The sequence below is a fragment of the Lipophrys pholis genome (genome assembly GCF_963383615.2).
Source record: "Lipophrys pholis genome assembly, chromosome: 10".
In the NCBI taxonomy this organism is placed as follows: domain Eukaryota; kingdom Metazoa; phylum Chordata; class Actinopteri; order Blenniiformes; family Blenniidae; genus Lipophrys; species Lipophrys pholis.
The window spans coordinates 17148495-17164669 of NC_137640.1; the positions used below are offsets into that span (position 1 = coordinate 17148495).

Here is a 16175-nt window from a genome sequence, read left to right on the forward strand (position 1 = left end):
GGACCAAATACATAACATGAATATATAAGCTCCGCCTCTAAGCATTTTATCATGGTTGATAATGTTGTGGCGATTATTTTTTTTCTTACATTTTATATGCTGTTGCTGAGTTCTCTGATGAAAACTTTACAGTAGTCCTACATACATTGTATTGCACTGAGCTAAAAAAAGCGAGATTGTTGTAGAAGTTATTTTATTGAATAAACATCACAACACCTGTGCAGTATATGCAGTTGGTTTAGTCCTTTTGGTCCATATTAAAAATGCTAGTGTGGGTATGCACTGGACCAGGGTGGAAACTTAGTTTTTTACTGTTCCCCCTTCTCAAACAGATTAAACATATTCCCACGGCCTCTCTTTTCCACACCAGTATTTAGGGCTGGGCGATATGGCCTAAAATCCATATTGTGTTATAATTTGTAAATTAAATGACTGTCAATGACTGTTTCTGAACACACTAACATCACCAGATATATTTCGGCAGAATAAACAAACTTCAAAAATATAGAATGCCATTTTAAGACCATTTATCGTGCAAAACTTATCAAAAAAACAAACAAAACAACAAACAAAACTTTTCCACGAGAAGAAAGCACCTTGTCCTTAGACAGCATCACACTTGGGGGGGGGGGTTGCAGCAATTATTCAGATATCAAAATTAATATCCAGATGCCACCACAACGGCTGAATATTCAGATTGGCTCCAGCCCTAGTTTTGTGGCCTGTTTAGTGTCCGCTCAGCTTGAAATTTGCCAGGAAAACCTGTTTGTTGTTTGGCAGGTTGTCTCTCATTAAGCTGTGTTAACGGTTAAAACCTGTCCATGCACGGTGAGTCGTCCACTCAGTACAAGGTGTCCACTCTTTTCGGGATAGTTATCTGAAGTTAACCTGAGTACTCACGAGTACCCGACCCAATGCAGGACTCTGCTGTGAAGGTGGAGACTTGCGACGGTGGTGAATTTGCGACAAATATTTACAAAAAAAAAAAAAAAAAAAGAAATTTGAAGGAGCGGCAGCGAGGGTTTAGGAATGGAGGTCCACCACTCCTAAATAAATGTATAGGAAACACTGGATTGTGTTTTTCTGCTCAACAGCCGACTTCTTAAACGACAACCAGGTCCATACGACCGATGTTGCACCGGTCTTCTTTATGAGCGCCTCCCCCTCCTCTTCCTCCTCCTCCTCCTCCCCTCTCGTGAAAGCGTCTTGCAGCCGCTGCCATGCTGTCGAACAAAAGAGACTCGCTTGATGACAATATTAGGATGCAGTATGGTCAAAATCTCTACCATGGGCCAAATTCATATAGTTTCTACAAACTACAGTTTATACTGCCTATCCTTACTAGTATTTGAACTTCTGTATTTTGGGGGATAATATCGAATTCTAAAGTCTTAGTTCTGCAGGTTGCTTTTTAGTTTATGTGAGAAATGTAAATAAAGATTTGGTTACAGGTGGTTTGCATGACCTGAAATACAAACATGTTTGTTTGATAGAGGAGAGTACATAACAGTTTTAGAAAATCAAAATTCAGAATTCAGTGACACTTCTCCTGCAATGTGCTCCGTCCCTCTGTCATGTTTGCAAAAGCAGATTTCTTTGTGCATATTCACTTCCAAAAATCCAACATGGAGAAAAGGGAAAAACAGATTTGTAATTAGCCTGGCTGGTATGCAGTCACTCTTCAGAAGCATGGATGAATAAAAGTATCAATCAGTGCATGTTTTAATGTCCGGGATGCTTCAGAGGGAGATTCTGACGTATGTGGAATAATTAGTGGACCTTTGTACGAACAATGGGCTCTCTGTTTCCTGGGGCGCTCCTGAAGAGATGGGACTTGATGTGAGCAAAGCCCAAACTTTGGGGTTTTTTCGGCTTCACACTGCTCTGCTGCTATCTGAGAGGAAGAATCAGTGAAATGTGGCAGATAAGAGTTTTTAATGGAAAACATCCGTGATACTTGTTTAGCATGATTTCGTATATATCTTAAGACAGGAAGTGTCATAGAGGGAAGTGAAACGTTGTGACGTAAACACAAAAGAATAATTCCTCTCAGAGCAGCTAAACTACCTCAGTGATGACATGTGTGTCTCTCGGCTGAAATCAAGCAGGTTTTGGAAACATATCGGGTTGACATACCTGATTTCAGGGAGTCCGTGTGTCAGGCAGATTCAGGCTACTGACAATTATTTCTGCGGTTTGATCACAGCTCTACATGTTGACTGTAGGAATTGCTTTTCATACAACTGATCAGCGCTGAGTCTACACTCCATCAAATTGGTTGCTATCACAGAGAGCCAAAATGGCTTGGCCCAGCAGCAGCCTAAATCTGCCACATTGTTATGTCTCATGCCAGACCTGTGATGGGTTCTTGTGTTGTTCCTATGGAAGAACGCAGAAACAAAGGAAGTCGCCACATTAAACTACAACACCACCTGTGAAAATGGGCTAATTTAAAATGACTTGTTTTGAAAAATTGCTTTGTGGGCAGTTGTTTTGACACAGGCATCTATCTGTGTGACTCTCTGGTGAGGGATTAACTACATTTAGATAACATTAGTAATTTATGGATGCAGAGTGCGAGAGAAGTAAGAAAAATGCAAAGTGTCGAACGTGGCTGTAGATATTTAAGACAAGCGCAGCTTTGTCAAAGTATTACTTTGCCACAAATCTATTCTTGAAAGGTGGCTGTTAAACTCAGTTTCCTCCTCAACAACAGCACAACAACAGCTGTTGTCAGCAGTTTATGTAAGCACATTATGGCAAAAGTAGGCACGCTTAAAACAAATTGAAATATAAATGTTTCTTTTTTACGAAAAGATCAAGCCTCCTTGCGGTGGTTTTTCTGTTGACTGTTGACGATTAAAATACATTGGAACTAGTATGTATTAAGGCTGACTGTAGCTTCCAATCTCCTTTAAAGTCTACATGAGGATAATATGTGATTCTGAAAGGGTAATTTTGGTGTGAGAAGATAGAAGTCAATAGCAATTCGATTTTTTTTTAATAAATTGTTCCCCTGTTTTACAAGGTTATCATATGGAAGCCCAGCAAGTTTCTGCCAAGCTGTTCATATCAATGGCTGTGGGCTGGGCACAGGCGTATTGTGGATTCCTGTTCAGCCCTTAAAAAGTACTCCACAGGGTACTCCAAAAATGTGTTAAGCTATTAGTCTTTGAATGGTTGTGATCATTGCAGTAGGCAGGTAGGATCTAGATAGATAGATAGATAGATAGATAGATAGATAGAGATGCCAGCAGTTGAACTACACAAGTATATATGAGTTTTTTTTTCTTTCTCTATAACTACCCTTTATTCCTTTTTTACCACCTATTTGTCCCAATACCTCTCAGGTATTGTGAGCTTTCTTTTTAAGAGAAAAACCAGCCTGTGCTAGACCATTGTCCTCCACTTGCCTTACCGACAGACACTTTCTTGGCATACAGGGTAAAGAGCTTTGTGGAGAGTGCCAAACTGATTTCCTCGGTGGCTTTGCTACTGGTGCTGGCAGTCTGCATGGCATGTTGACAACAGTTAAAGAGCCAAACTTAATTGCCTGTTTTCCTACTCATTATTAGAGTATTTTTCCACATAGGATTTCTTTTTTCTTTTTTTCTTTTTTTTTTAAGTCACAACAACTTATGGATTCATAACCAGCACAGCAGTCTTGTGAAAGTGGCGACTTCATCGACCACTCTGTGCCTGTGCACTCAGCTTCCCAAAGAGAAAGACATTTGCAGCGGTCAACATAGTGGGGCGGGTTTGACCATTGGACACACAATTGATTTATCAGATGTCTTTATATATTGGTGAATATCTTCAAAAGCTCTGTGCATTTTAGGCATGCAGTTGTGTATTGAGTGAATTGAAAAGTATTACTCTATCCATTCTATCCTCTCATCCGTGCCATAAATGCATTATAAATAATAAAGGTAATAATGTGTATACTAAACTCTGCAAACTCCAAGGACCTGCCAGAATAAATAAAGTCCACCTATTGCTACATGGAACTTCACAAATTCATCTCAAATTGTTCTTTGCTAAGCTGTTCCTACTGAATCTTTTATGTTATGCAGAACATTTGTGTAATTGACTAATATATGAAAAAACAACTGACATTTGCTATGGTAATTTATTTATTTTTCCCATTTGGCTACACAATTTCATAATTTGTGTATTTATTGTTATGAATGTCTTGATAGGATTGGCAAGAACAGATTGAGGAAAGGTTTACTGTTTTTAGTGTCAGTGATCAGCAAACTCAGCTGATCAGTTTTGCAGTGTGGCTGTAGTGATTTGTTTTACCTAAAGTAGACGGCGAACCAAATGCCCCATGTACAGTAGATCCATCCATCCATCCATCCATCCATCCATCCAATGACAAAGAGTTTCACTTTCACCCAGTGTCCACTTTAAACTACACAGCAGCCTTCCTTATGCTGAACTATTACTCATTGCTCCGGTTATTTTAGTCTAGAGTCACACCTCATGTCTTAACAGAACTACAACAGATTGAGTCACACCATCCAGGTGCAGAGATTTCTGCTTGGTATGACTCACTTTGTGGCACCTCTCCCATTAGTGTCTCTGGCTAAGGGGGTTTTTTACACATCGTCTGGTTCACATGCTATTCATGCATGTATAAACTTCATTTTTGCAAGACCCCAGAAACACACATGAACCATGATAACAGCTCAAACAGCATGTTAGAGTTTGATATCTTATAAAGTGGCCAAGACAACAGTTTCTGAAAACACATTTTGACAGCAAACATAATGATCGTTGAAATGGTAACTCTGTTGAGTTGCTCGGGAGTCGGGCAGAAAACATTACTCTAAGCAATCGAATTATGCTTTGTCTTGCCTTTTAGGTGCTACCTGTTGGACCGGATCTCTAAAGGAGCCTGGCTGAACCGCTCCAGTATCATTTTCGCAGGGCAGGACAAATGGTCTGTGGACCCACGTGTGTCCATCGTGTCAAGTGTTGGGGACAAACACGAGTACAGCCTTCAGATACAGAAAGTGGATGTAAGTGATGATGGCCAGTACACATGCTCCATCCAGAGTGAGCGCAACCCCCGGCCAAAACTCCTCAACCTCATTGTAAAAGGTAAGTTCAATAGTCAGTGTGGTTTGTTACAGACAAATATGTACGTTTAACGGATCACTTATTGATTCATAATCTACAATAAGATGCCTTTTACGTTCGTGTCTTCTGAGGGACTTCAGTTGTCTTGTACACCTGCAGCCCAGTTCTCTATTTGATTTGTAGTACAAAAGTTTTTCCTTTTTTTTTTTTTTTTTTTTTTTCCCCTTGTCTGTTTTTCCTTTCCTGTCTTTTGTGGTTTAATGTCCACACAAAACTGAAAGACAATTTTCTTAGGTGACGGCAAACTGAGGGTACATTTTGTGCCTGTGGGCTATGGAGCGCAAAGAACAAACCTGTATGTTCAAATGGCTAAAGGCAGACTGTGAAGCTTTAATCAGCCCTCCTTGGGTTTTGTCACAAGAGTTAACACCAAAAAGATTTGAGTCTTAGAACTAGTAGCTGTAATCTGTACTATTACTGGCTTGCCGCATGCGCTGCTGCACGGGCTAACAAGTGTTAAAGGAAGAAAAAAAGCTACTGAGCATGAGAGAGGCTGTCAGAATTAGGTTTCAATGTGGGTATATAACAAGGTCGCTAGGTACATTTGCATTTTAGTAGGCATTAAGTAGGTGTTGTGGGCACACAAGGCTAATTGACAAGAGTGTCCTAATTGTTACTTGTTAGAATAATAGGGTCATGGCTGAGTTTATATGCTGGTACCTCACACTGTAGGTAAGCAGCTCAACAGGAAAAAACAGCCCCACTAAAAATCCATTTTCCACTTGCCATGTCCTGTTTTTAATAAGCTGATAAAAAGCTTTACTGAAAACCTGCCTGAGGAACAACATCTCTCTCTCTCTCTCTCTCTCTCTCTCTCTCTCTCTCTCTCTCTCTCTCTCTCTCTCTCTCTCTCTCTCTCTCTCTCTCTCTCTCTCTCTCTCTCTCTCTCTCTCTCTCTCTCTCTCTCTCTCTCTCTCTCTCTCTCTCTCTCTCTGTGTCTTTTGTTTTCATAATGACGCTAGTATTTCATGTGAAGGTGGGGTGGCTCAAATTCACTGTTGATAGAAATCCTATCAACTGAAAATACAAACCATATTGTTCCTGCTCTGTTCTGTTTCAAATTAAGCCAAGGTTAGTACTTTATCTAAAGAACATAATGCTGGAATACGCATACCTCCACACAAGCAGTATTTTATTAATAGAAGAAGGCAAGGGTCAGACACACTCCTTGTAGAAGTGTGAGCAGTGATATGTGAAATTTGCAAGTGGTAGCATCTCTCCAGCTGGCATCTCTGTTTATGACATATGGAGAGAGCTTATGAAAATTATTTTAGTCGTCCGACTATATCTGTACCTGCAAGTTCTTGGTGTAAACCATAACTGGAAATATCTGCTTTGTCTATTTGTTTCTGTTTTTGTTTTTGTCCACACAACACGCCTACAAAAACAGCAGTTTTCATAAGAAGGACGGAACAGAGCCGGCCCGGACAGCGCTTGGTTAAACAGTTTTTAAAATCACATTCAATCAAAAGTTGAATGAGTAGATTTTTCATCAAAGTGCTATTTTCCATTTAATATTGTGTTATTATGATATAAAGCACATGCAACCTTTTTTTGTTTTGTTTTACTTCAGATATATTACATTTTCAGGTTTGAAAACGAGAGCCAGTGTTGATTTTAGGACCTGGGGTTTCAATGCGGGCTGTAGAGATTCTCAGTCATTAAGCCGCGCGTATTGCATCTCCGTGAGTTTAGCTCCCATTGGAGACATTTCTTTCTTCATTTTTCCTTCAACATCATACAGAATGAATGAAAGTTTTTGTTTGGCAATCCCTTGTAGATGATATGAAGCAACATCAATAGCGATAATCCCATTAAAGGGAGAAACTCCGACTCAGAATGCAGAGTATGGATTGATGGTATAGCGGGGTTGTAGCTGGCTGTGGAACTATTGAAGAGACTCCTTGAATGAGCTGAGAGCTGAGGTAGCAATGGGAATGAGTCCGTTTGAATGCCACGTGTTCGGAAAGACATGGTAATAGTGATATATTGACATTAAAGGAGCTGGTAGTAGAAACTAATTGTCTGTGGGGAAAAAAACAATGTAATAAATATTAAACCCAACATTATAATTTAAGAGTAGCTGATTTTGACAGTGTGGGAAGAGATAAAGGAAAAGGTGCACCAATTTGCATAGTTTCCTGTGTAAATACAGACAGGACAAGGATGAACATATCTCCTTTCATTAACTCATAAGCTTTATTTAAATCAAGTATTTATATTAGTCTGGTGAAACGCTCATGAAAAAGACCTGACAAGCTATCCGTGTTTCCTTTTTTAATTTCTATTTTTTTTTTGTGTTTGGTATTATAATTATCTCCCCATCATCTGTTAGTTTCACAGTAGGAGTGTTTCCTGATGCACAGCACCGACAGTGGTGTTTTATGTAATGACATTCACAGTGAAAGTGAGCCGAGCTGTTTTTGGTTAAACAGTCTCTTTCCACCGCCCCAGCCACATTTTACAGGTGCACCATGTCTGTAAATGTACTTGTGATAAACCGTAATCAGCTGCTTGGCAGGCAGTAATGGTCGCAACAGGCCCATCATGTTTTTGTAGGTGTTGGCTTTCTAAAGAACACTCTGTAATGGGACTCTTACCAGGGGTGTTTTGGGTCATGGCAGCTCGTCACCACCGGCCATATGGCCACAATCAAACTGAAGCTAATGTGCCAGCTGTCAGCGGTATAATATGCTTTGCAATGGCACGAACTCCTGATGGATGTGACCTAGTGGCTATGATCTGGCAACAGTTCTGACCTACAAATATCAAGTGTTGTTCACAAATGTATCATCTTTGTCTTTTCACTCAGAGATGTTTACCAGTTAATTGTCTAAAACAGTTTTTTTTAGTCCTGGATGTAACGGCCACAAGAAAAGATAAACAGTGTAGGAAAAAAGAAATGCAGGATTTTCTGATGCATGGATATGCAATGTTCTTGTTGCCTTCTCTGTTATCAGCTCTTAGTACAGCCAGGTGGTGTTATGATGGCATCTTATGCTACTGCTGAGTCATCATGCAAATGCATTTGCATGTGTCTGAGTGATCTGCAGGCAGGAAGCATGGGAAATGCACAGATTACTCAATCCATCTGACAAATGTCTGTGTTCGTGTCTTTAACCCAGCCCTGTAGTTAGTCTAAGTTTTAGTTTTATTACACTGCCAACCAATCATTTATTTATGGATGTAGGACAACCACATATGCCTACTGTTGTGGCGTCTATGTAACTCTCCACCATATTGTTCTTCAGTTTATTTACTTTCTAAAACCTCTGTGGACAGTGGAACATTACCTGTCACTGTTCTGTACTTGTGTACACATGCTTAAGCCCACTCATGGAGAACAGAGGGATTTCTTTACAGATGAGATTTAACAAGGGAGCAGCTCTGTCATGTTGCAGAGGCTTGTGGGACTGTGCAGTTTTTTTTTTCCTCTCTCTGTTGAAATGAAAGGCAGACTTGCTAAGAAAAGGAAAAAAAAACTAAAAACACCCAGACACTTTAATCTTGGCTTTTCAGTCCAAGCATTCAGCATTTATTAATGCAGTGACACAAATGTTCCAGTTGACATGAAAGGATTTCATGGCACTGGATTTTTTTGGCACTTTTACTTTGCTAGACTGTGCACCGGGATAAGTAACAAGAAAATGAAAGCAAAAGGGGATTACTGTAAATGTATGAAATTGTGCAATGTTCTCAACTCATTTCAGGTACTTTGAAGGGTCCTTGACCAGCTTATCCACCAAGCAATTATTCTTATCTGTAATGCATATCTATGTCTGTGGAACCGGAGGACTCTCTTGTATGTGCTTGTTATTGAAGTTTTGTTAAACAACTATTTGAATGTTTTAATCGGCAAGGGATACATTCACTCAATACTTCAGCTGAAGAGAGAAACTGTATTTTTTTCAAGACAAGACATTAGTTTGATCTTTGATCTTTCAGATTTTTTTTCTCTTGCATGAATTAGACATTTGGCAAACCACAAAACGTATGTAATGAATGGCACATTATTTGTAATTCTAACTCAACAAACTGCCTTCCTTATCCTCAATTCAATATATTAATTCCCTATCAAAAACATCCATCCATCCATCTGAACCGTCACTGTCATTGGAACTTCATTCAGCTCCTCTTGGCTGACCCCAAGCTGCTCAAAAGCAACCAAAACATACATTATCCACTGAACCCTGGGCCGTCCTGAGACTTCTCTCCAGTTCGCCTGCTAAGCGTGTTACACTAACAGCAGTAGGACATCCAAATCAGATACCCGAATCACTGGGTTTTCTCGAATTGGAGGAATAGCTGTAGCTTTGAGTAGCTTTGAATCTCTCCCAGATGGCCGGACTTCTCACTCTGTCAACAAGAGCGAGGCCTGCCACCCTACAGAAGAAACTCATTTTCGCCACTTGTATCCATGATCCTATTCTTTTGGTTATGACCTAAAGTACATGGTGAAGGTGGTGATGTAGAACAACCTGCAAACAGAAAACTTTGCCTTACAGCTCAGCTCTCTCTCTTTACTCCCATCACTTAATAATAAATGATGATAATGCATGGGTTTTATATAGCACTTTTGATGACACTCAAAGCCACTTTACTCATTCACTCCATACTCGATGGTGGTAAGCAATGCATGTAGCCACACCTGCCCACTCACTCTGCATTCACCCAGGCAGTTTGGGTTTCAGTGTCTTGCCCAAGAACACTTCGGCATGTAGGCATGTCGAGATGGGAATCGAACCCGCAACATTCCAATGGGGAGACGACCGCGCTACCAACCGAGCCATGCCGCCTCTTTTGTAAATAAGAAACCAAGGTAAAGTTAAATAAAACTTGTAGGAGCTGATCAATATCAGTAAGACACAACGGTAATGTTTGAACCACATATGAGGATATGAAACATTTGTCTTACCAGCTACAGCTCTGGAGGGTTTGTATTATGTGAACAGTTATAAAGGAACTGAAATCTGAAGTTATTATCACTATTTAACTTATGAATGACATGCTGCTGTGGTATTAGAGGCTGTGGTGACTTCCCTGTCGTCTTCACAAATCTCAGTGTGACATTTCTCTCTCTCGGATAATACCCCAGCAAATTAGATTCCTGCTTCTGTCCCTACTTTCACATTCAATAGTGGCCCTAAGGGGGGGGGGGGGGGGGGGTGTAAAACTAAAAAAACACTATCTTCCTGACTTTATGGTTCACAGTCCTCTGATGTAAAGGAAACAGGCAAATCGCTGTATTTTCTTCCTCTTAGTTCTGGACACTCCACATACTAATGGTAGAAAACCAAAACATAAAGTATCTTTATCAATGTGGATGTGATTCACTCTCACATGTGAAGAAACTTTCAGCCTCCTGTAAATACTTGATTTAACATGATTGAACAGAATGCCCTCTGCCTTGTAGCTGTGCCAGGGATTACTGAGTAAATCTCCAATGTCCTGACCATTACCCACAATAACTGCATGTGTCATCAGCTGGTATTATTTTCTTTACTATATCACTCTTCTTCATCCACATGTATTTTATTCTCGCCTTTCCTACACTGACCTATATACAGTCTATCTTGCCCATTATCTAATGTAGAATCCAGAGGACTGAGAGATTGGTATCAGGTCCCACCCGCCCTCCTGCTCATCACATGACTATCCCCTCTACTCAGCTGCCATTCTTTTCCTCCTGCTCAGTTAATTAAGATTGTAGATGTGATAATGCATTAAATATGCAGAACACCTCTCATCTAAGAATATCTCGTCATAGTGAGGAAGGGGGAAAGAGACACATTTTCCTTCACCGTCGGTTGGTGGGAATACATTTTGAGCTTTCATCCCTGCAAAGTGAAAGATTCTGACAAATCATTGTGTAGCTAAAATATTGTAATTTAAATCAGTGTTTTTGCCCATCATTCCTGTTTTTCCTGCCGTTTCATAGTTACATACTCTTTCTTACATTAAAAAGCAGCATACAGTGGCTCGCAAAATGAGACTTTTCATCAGACTCTAATTTTCTATGTTCTGAATACTTTAACTATATCCATTTCACCTTTTTTATTCAATCAAATTTACGATCACATAAAATCCCAATAATATTAATTAACATTTGTGGCTGTAATTTGACAAAAAGTGAAAAGGTTCATTGTGTATGAATGCTAAGGATGTAAGGATTTTGTATGTGAATAAATCATGAAATGATTTTGGCTTCGTAGGGCATGCAGTATATATTTGTTTTCCACTCCCCAAAAATGTTCCATGAAATCCTCCATGTGATGAAAATTCTTTGGACATTGTTTTAGATCAGAGAGGATCCACAGTAAAACTTTGCCCACGCCTATGCAGACAGAGTGTTTTTCTGAGAAAAGTGAAATGGAGGGCTAAACCTCCAGGTCGCAGCTCTTCTCTTTAATGTCAGCACAGAGATAGAATCTAATTACAGAGTGTGGCATGAAAAGACACACACACACACGCACGCACGCACACACTCTCACTCAATTCTCTCATGATCTGAGTTTGAAATAAGAAAAAAACTATGAAAAAATAAACAATGCTCCCGGAATTAATCCACAAAATCAGCACCTTTATGGTGACATTTCTTCCTCATTTATTGTTGAAAATTTCTCCCAGTGACATCAATATGGTACGATTTAAGCGTAATTGCAACCCAACCTCGTGCTGACTTGCCCTTTATTCAATTTAAAATGGATAGCGGTGTCCAAACATATTGGTTAAACAATCTAGCATTTAACCCTGATGTCAAATAGTGCGAAGGGTTTTGCATTGGTTGTTCATCGCTCATTAAAAACAAGGCTACCTGCTACTTTGTCATTAGTCATGTTAACTCACCATGGGATGTCCCTGGTATGTTGCTATTAGATTACCAGTTCACTACATTTGTGTTCAGCTGGTACAAGAACTGAACAAGTAGTGGAGAAATTGATTCCTCAATTGTTACCACCAGGATATGCTCTGCTATACGTGATATAGTTTGTCATTGTTGAATGATCTAATGAAGGTAGTATAACAGTTTCAACTTGACAAATGTAGACTAAAAGATCCGTCCACGCTCTAAATAGGTCATGACGCAGTGAAGCTGATTGAGGTGTTAAACTAATGAATATGGATTGGGATCTTTGACCTTTGCTGATTTTGAATAAATCATTGTATATGCTGTGCAGTGAGTCTCAGACCCTGTCCATACCACAATGCCATTTCATGTAACGACATCGTTTTTAGCCAATCATCCAAACGGTGCAGTGTTTTAGCGGCTTGAAATTTTTTATTAATTTTTTTGAGAATGGATTTCAGAGTGGAGATATTTGAAAATGCCACCTTGGCTTTGACGTGTGGATGCGCAAGGCACACAATTGCTTCGAACAATGACGTCATCGGCCCACCTCTGGAACCTAGAACCTTTCTGGAACATCACTTAACAACGATAATGGCAGACTATACAGATGCTATGTGGTTTAATAAGGCGATGTTTGGTTTCTCAAAAACTGGGATTTTTTGCATGCTCTGTGTATTCGTCTGTTTTTGGTGTTTTTCTCTGGCAGAGTTACAGCACCACCTATAAGCCTGGCATATGTACTACATCGTTTTGAGTCACTTTAATGGTGCCATGTAGATGGGTAAAGTTTTTAATAATGACAGAGAGAAAAAATTATTTTGGCTCATGTGGACAGGGCCTCAGTATCAAAGCAAAAAAACAAACAAAAAGAAAAAAACGTGTGGGCATTACTGTTCCTTGAAACTGTTTACAGAATGAGATGTTCATGTCCTGTGAGAAGATGTGAGTGAATCAGTGTTACTGTCCCTGACTGGAATACTTCTGTAGGAAGACTCCAAATTGCATAATAATTCATAAAACACTGTTCGTTCGTTCAGTTTTGCAGGTCGCAGGAGAAACTGTTGGGAGAATATGAGTGTGTCTAAAGCAACAGATTTGCCATTATGGCCCCTGACATTTAGTTAGGCACTAATTATTGTGTGTGTGTGTGTGTGTGTGTGTGTGTGTGTGTGTGTGTGTGTGTGTGTGTGTGTGTGTGTGTGTGTGTGTGTGTGTGTGTGTGTGTGTGTGTGTGTGTGTGTGTGTGTGTGTGTGTGTGTGTGTGTGTGTGTGTGTGTGTGTGTGTGTGTGTGTGTGTGTGTGTGTGTGTGTGTGTGTGTGTGTGTGTGTGTGCGCGCAGCATGCGTCTTTCTGCATGTGTGTGTTGGCTTGTGTGTGTTTGAGCTCTGCTAATGTGAGTCCTCATCATGGAAATAGCTGATATTAGCTGTGCTTAATTAAAATGAGTAAGGACAAAGGTCAGCCTCTCGGCTCTCTCGTCTCTCTCCTCCAGAGAGGGAATAGATGCAGCTTGTGAGGAGACTAACCTGGACATTTATGTTTGGGCTCCTGGAACAGTCTTTCCCAGTGAAATCGCTTCGTATAAAGGTCACCTATGCATTGTCACTATCCCATTTTTATCACGCCACATTTGGTCTAACCAATGTTGCTTGAAATGTCACTTTAGCCAATCTCTGATTCAGATCTTCTAAAATAAAAAAAAGCTTAATCTATTCATGTACGCCAGTTGTGGGCGTAATTTACTGACAGCAATACTGAGTGATGCTATTGTACTTTTTGCCCTTTGAAATGCTTATTTCAGCTCATACAGCGAAACAAGCATCCGCTGTGGTGTTGATTTATATTGCAAAATGTAGATTTACATCCACAAAGTTTTCTTGGATCCAATCCCACTTTGATCGTTCCATCTCTTCCAAGTTATTCTTGCCTGCACTTCAGGATAACTTGGGCAATTCTATCGGTGTTTTCCTTCACTGATAGCTGCAAATATTGAATCAAGAAGTTGCCATAGACCAGGCTTTCTAAAGACGGACACAACTGGCTTAAACACTGATCCGCCATAATATAATGACCAAATATTGTGTTTATCTTCCTGTTTGTTATATCATATGCAACAAACTGTGACACATAGTTTCTGTTTGATACATCTTTATCACTGGTAGGGCTGTCAAATGAGTTGACGTGTTCATGTTCATAGTCGAATTACCTATTTGAAGTGTCTGTTGGTGCTCCAGATGATGTGATGTAGTTTGTTTTGTGATAAAACAGTCATCTTGAGTCACTGTCTGCTCTGCTGGCGATCATGAAAATGGGAGGACAATGGCAGGCTTGGTCATCTCGAGTACCACCAAATCACCTAAGGAGTGGCATGTGGAGATATTTGAGGTTTTGCATTGTGGATTGTAAAGTCACAGACAAAGACTGTTTGTGGACTTTAAAAAAAAAAAAAAAATGAGCAACAACAAAAAAATCCCAGCATCATTCTTCAATAGCAACAAACCTTTTATGTTTTAACTTGCTGCACTTTTATGTCAAAGCTGCTGGAACTCTGTCATTTCTCATTGGAGTTTCTTTCTATTCAGAGAGGCTTTTCATTCTACTGTTTTCTGTGTTTCCAATACTGTAGCACTTTGAGATTAACTTTGACTGTGTAAGTCTCACCTTTTTAATGTAATTAGTTTTTGTTTTTTTTTTGTTTTTTTTGGAGAGCAAGGCAGAACTGGCAAACATAAATAAGGCAATGCAACAATTAAAAGTGCAGCTGTAAAATAAAAAAAATATTACCTTGTCTCACTGATTTTCCTTCGTTGGACCACTTTTGATGGATATTAACCACTGCAGAATAGTCGCACCCTACATGAGCCGCAGATTTGAAGACGCTCTTACCCAGACTGGATTGTATAAAATAAGTAAACACGGTTATGTCACATGTCAGCGGTCATACTGTTTGGCTGATGTTTTATGTTTGGAAATCTGAACTTAAAAATGATATAGCTGCGTAAACAGTCACTTATCAGAGACTGAATCATGTATATTTATGAGACATTATTTACGTGTTGAGATGTAGTGACGAGGAAATAACTAAATTCTTAAACGGTAGATGCAGTTACATGGACCAGAGGCAATGCAATTGAACATATGTGTCAACATCTCTGCCTGATTAGACTGTATATCTGTTAATTACTGCGGGTTCAAAGGAGGTGTGCAGCTCTTTTTATGATCTGACCATAATCCATGTAAACGGCACATTAGATTGCTTCTAACTGTGGAAGCTTTGAGCTCACGTCTGTTACATCACATTAGTATATCCTAATATGGAAAAAGGAAAAAAGAAAAGAAAAACAAAAGAAAACACAATGCCAGAGCACAACTAGTCAACGCAGGAAACACCGTTGCTTCTAAATATTCAGTTTTCCTGAAAATAATCTGATCAAGGCGTATATTTCTTTTGTGCAGTTTGAATAGAAATGCAAATAAAGTAAGAACAATCAGAGATTTCTGACCTCCGCCAAGGGTCGACATGGAGACAAGGAAATGACACATATTCCACATCCAGATCAACTGCTTTTATCCATTTATCACATGATTTAATTTTTGTAATTTGAAAGATACACAAGATAAGAAAGTATTCTTACCTCCTTCCAGGTTATCATCCAAACCGTAGTTGAGAAGCCTGGCTTGTCACAGAGAGTTCCAGTCACTAACTTGTGGTTCATGTCTGCCGCCGAGCACCGGTGCACGGCGGGACAACTCAAACCACACTTCCCAAAACCATTTCAAGTGACAGGCATGTAACAATATATAGCAAAATTAAAAATTTGTAACAAAGATTTTTGATCTGGATCACCACCAACACATAATGGGTTCTTCCTTCCATCAAAATGCACCTGTGTACCAATTTTCATGAAGATCAGCTCATTAGTTTTTGAGATGCCTTGTTAACAGACAGACAAATAAACGTGGCTGATTTTATAACATTCTTGGTGGAGGTAACGAACCCCAAAAACACATCAAGCTTGATTAGATCAGCAGTCGTCCTTAGTTTTTGGTAGGTTTCCAAATGAAGATGATTGCAGGATCATGTCTGCATGTCACAAGTGGAAAACATCACAGCGGAAACCATAATGGGATTGATCTGCTGACAGAAATGGATGATATCTTTGCTGCATTCAAACTGTAG

At 39.6% G+C, this 16175-nt stretch overlaps 1 protein-coding gene across 1 annotated transcript in view; it reads left to right on the forward strand.

Moving 5' to 3' along the window:
• Positions 1-16175, forward strand: part of negr1 (neuronal growth regulator 1) — a 141958-nt gene that overhangs the window by 38049 nt on the left and 87734 nt on the right. Inside the window, exon 2 of the mRNA XM_080472614.1 lies at positions 4868-5106. Coding sequence (XP_080328740.1) covers positions 4868-5106 — 239 coding nt within the window. The remainder of the gene's footprint in view (positions 1-4867; positions 5107-16175) is intronic.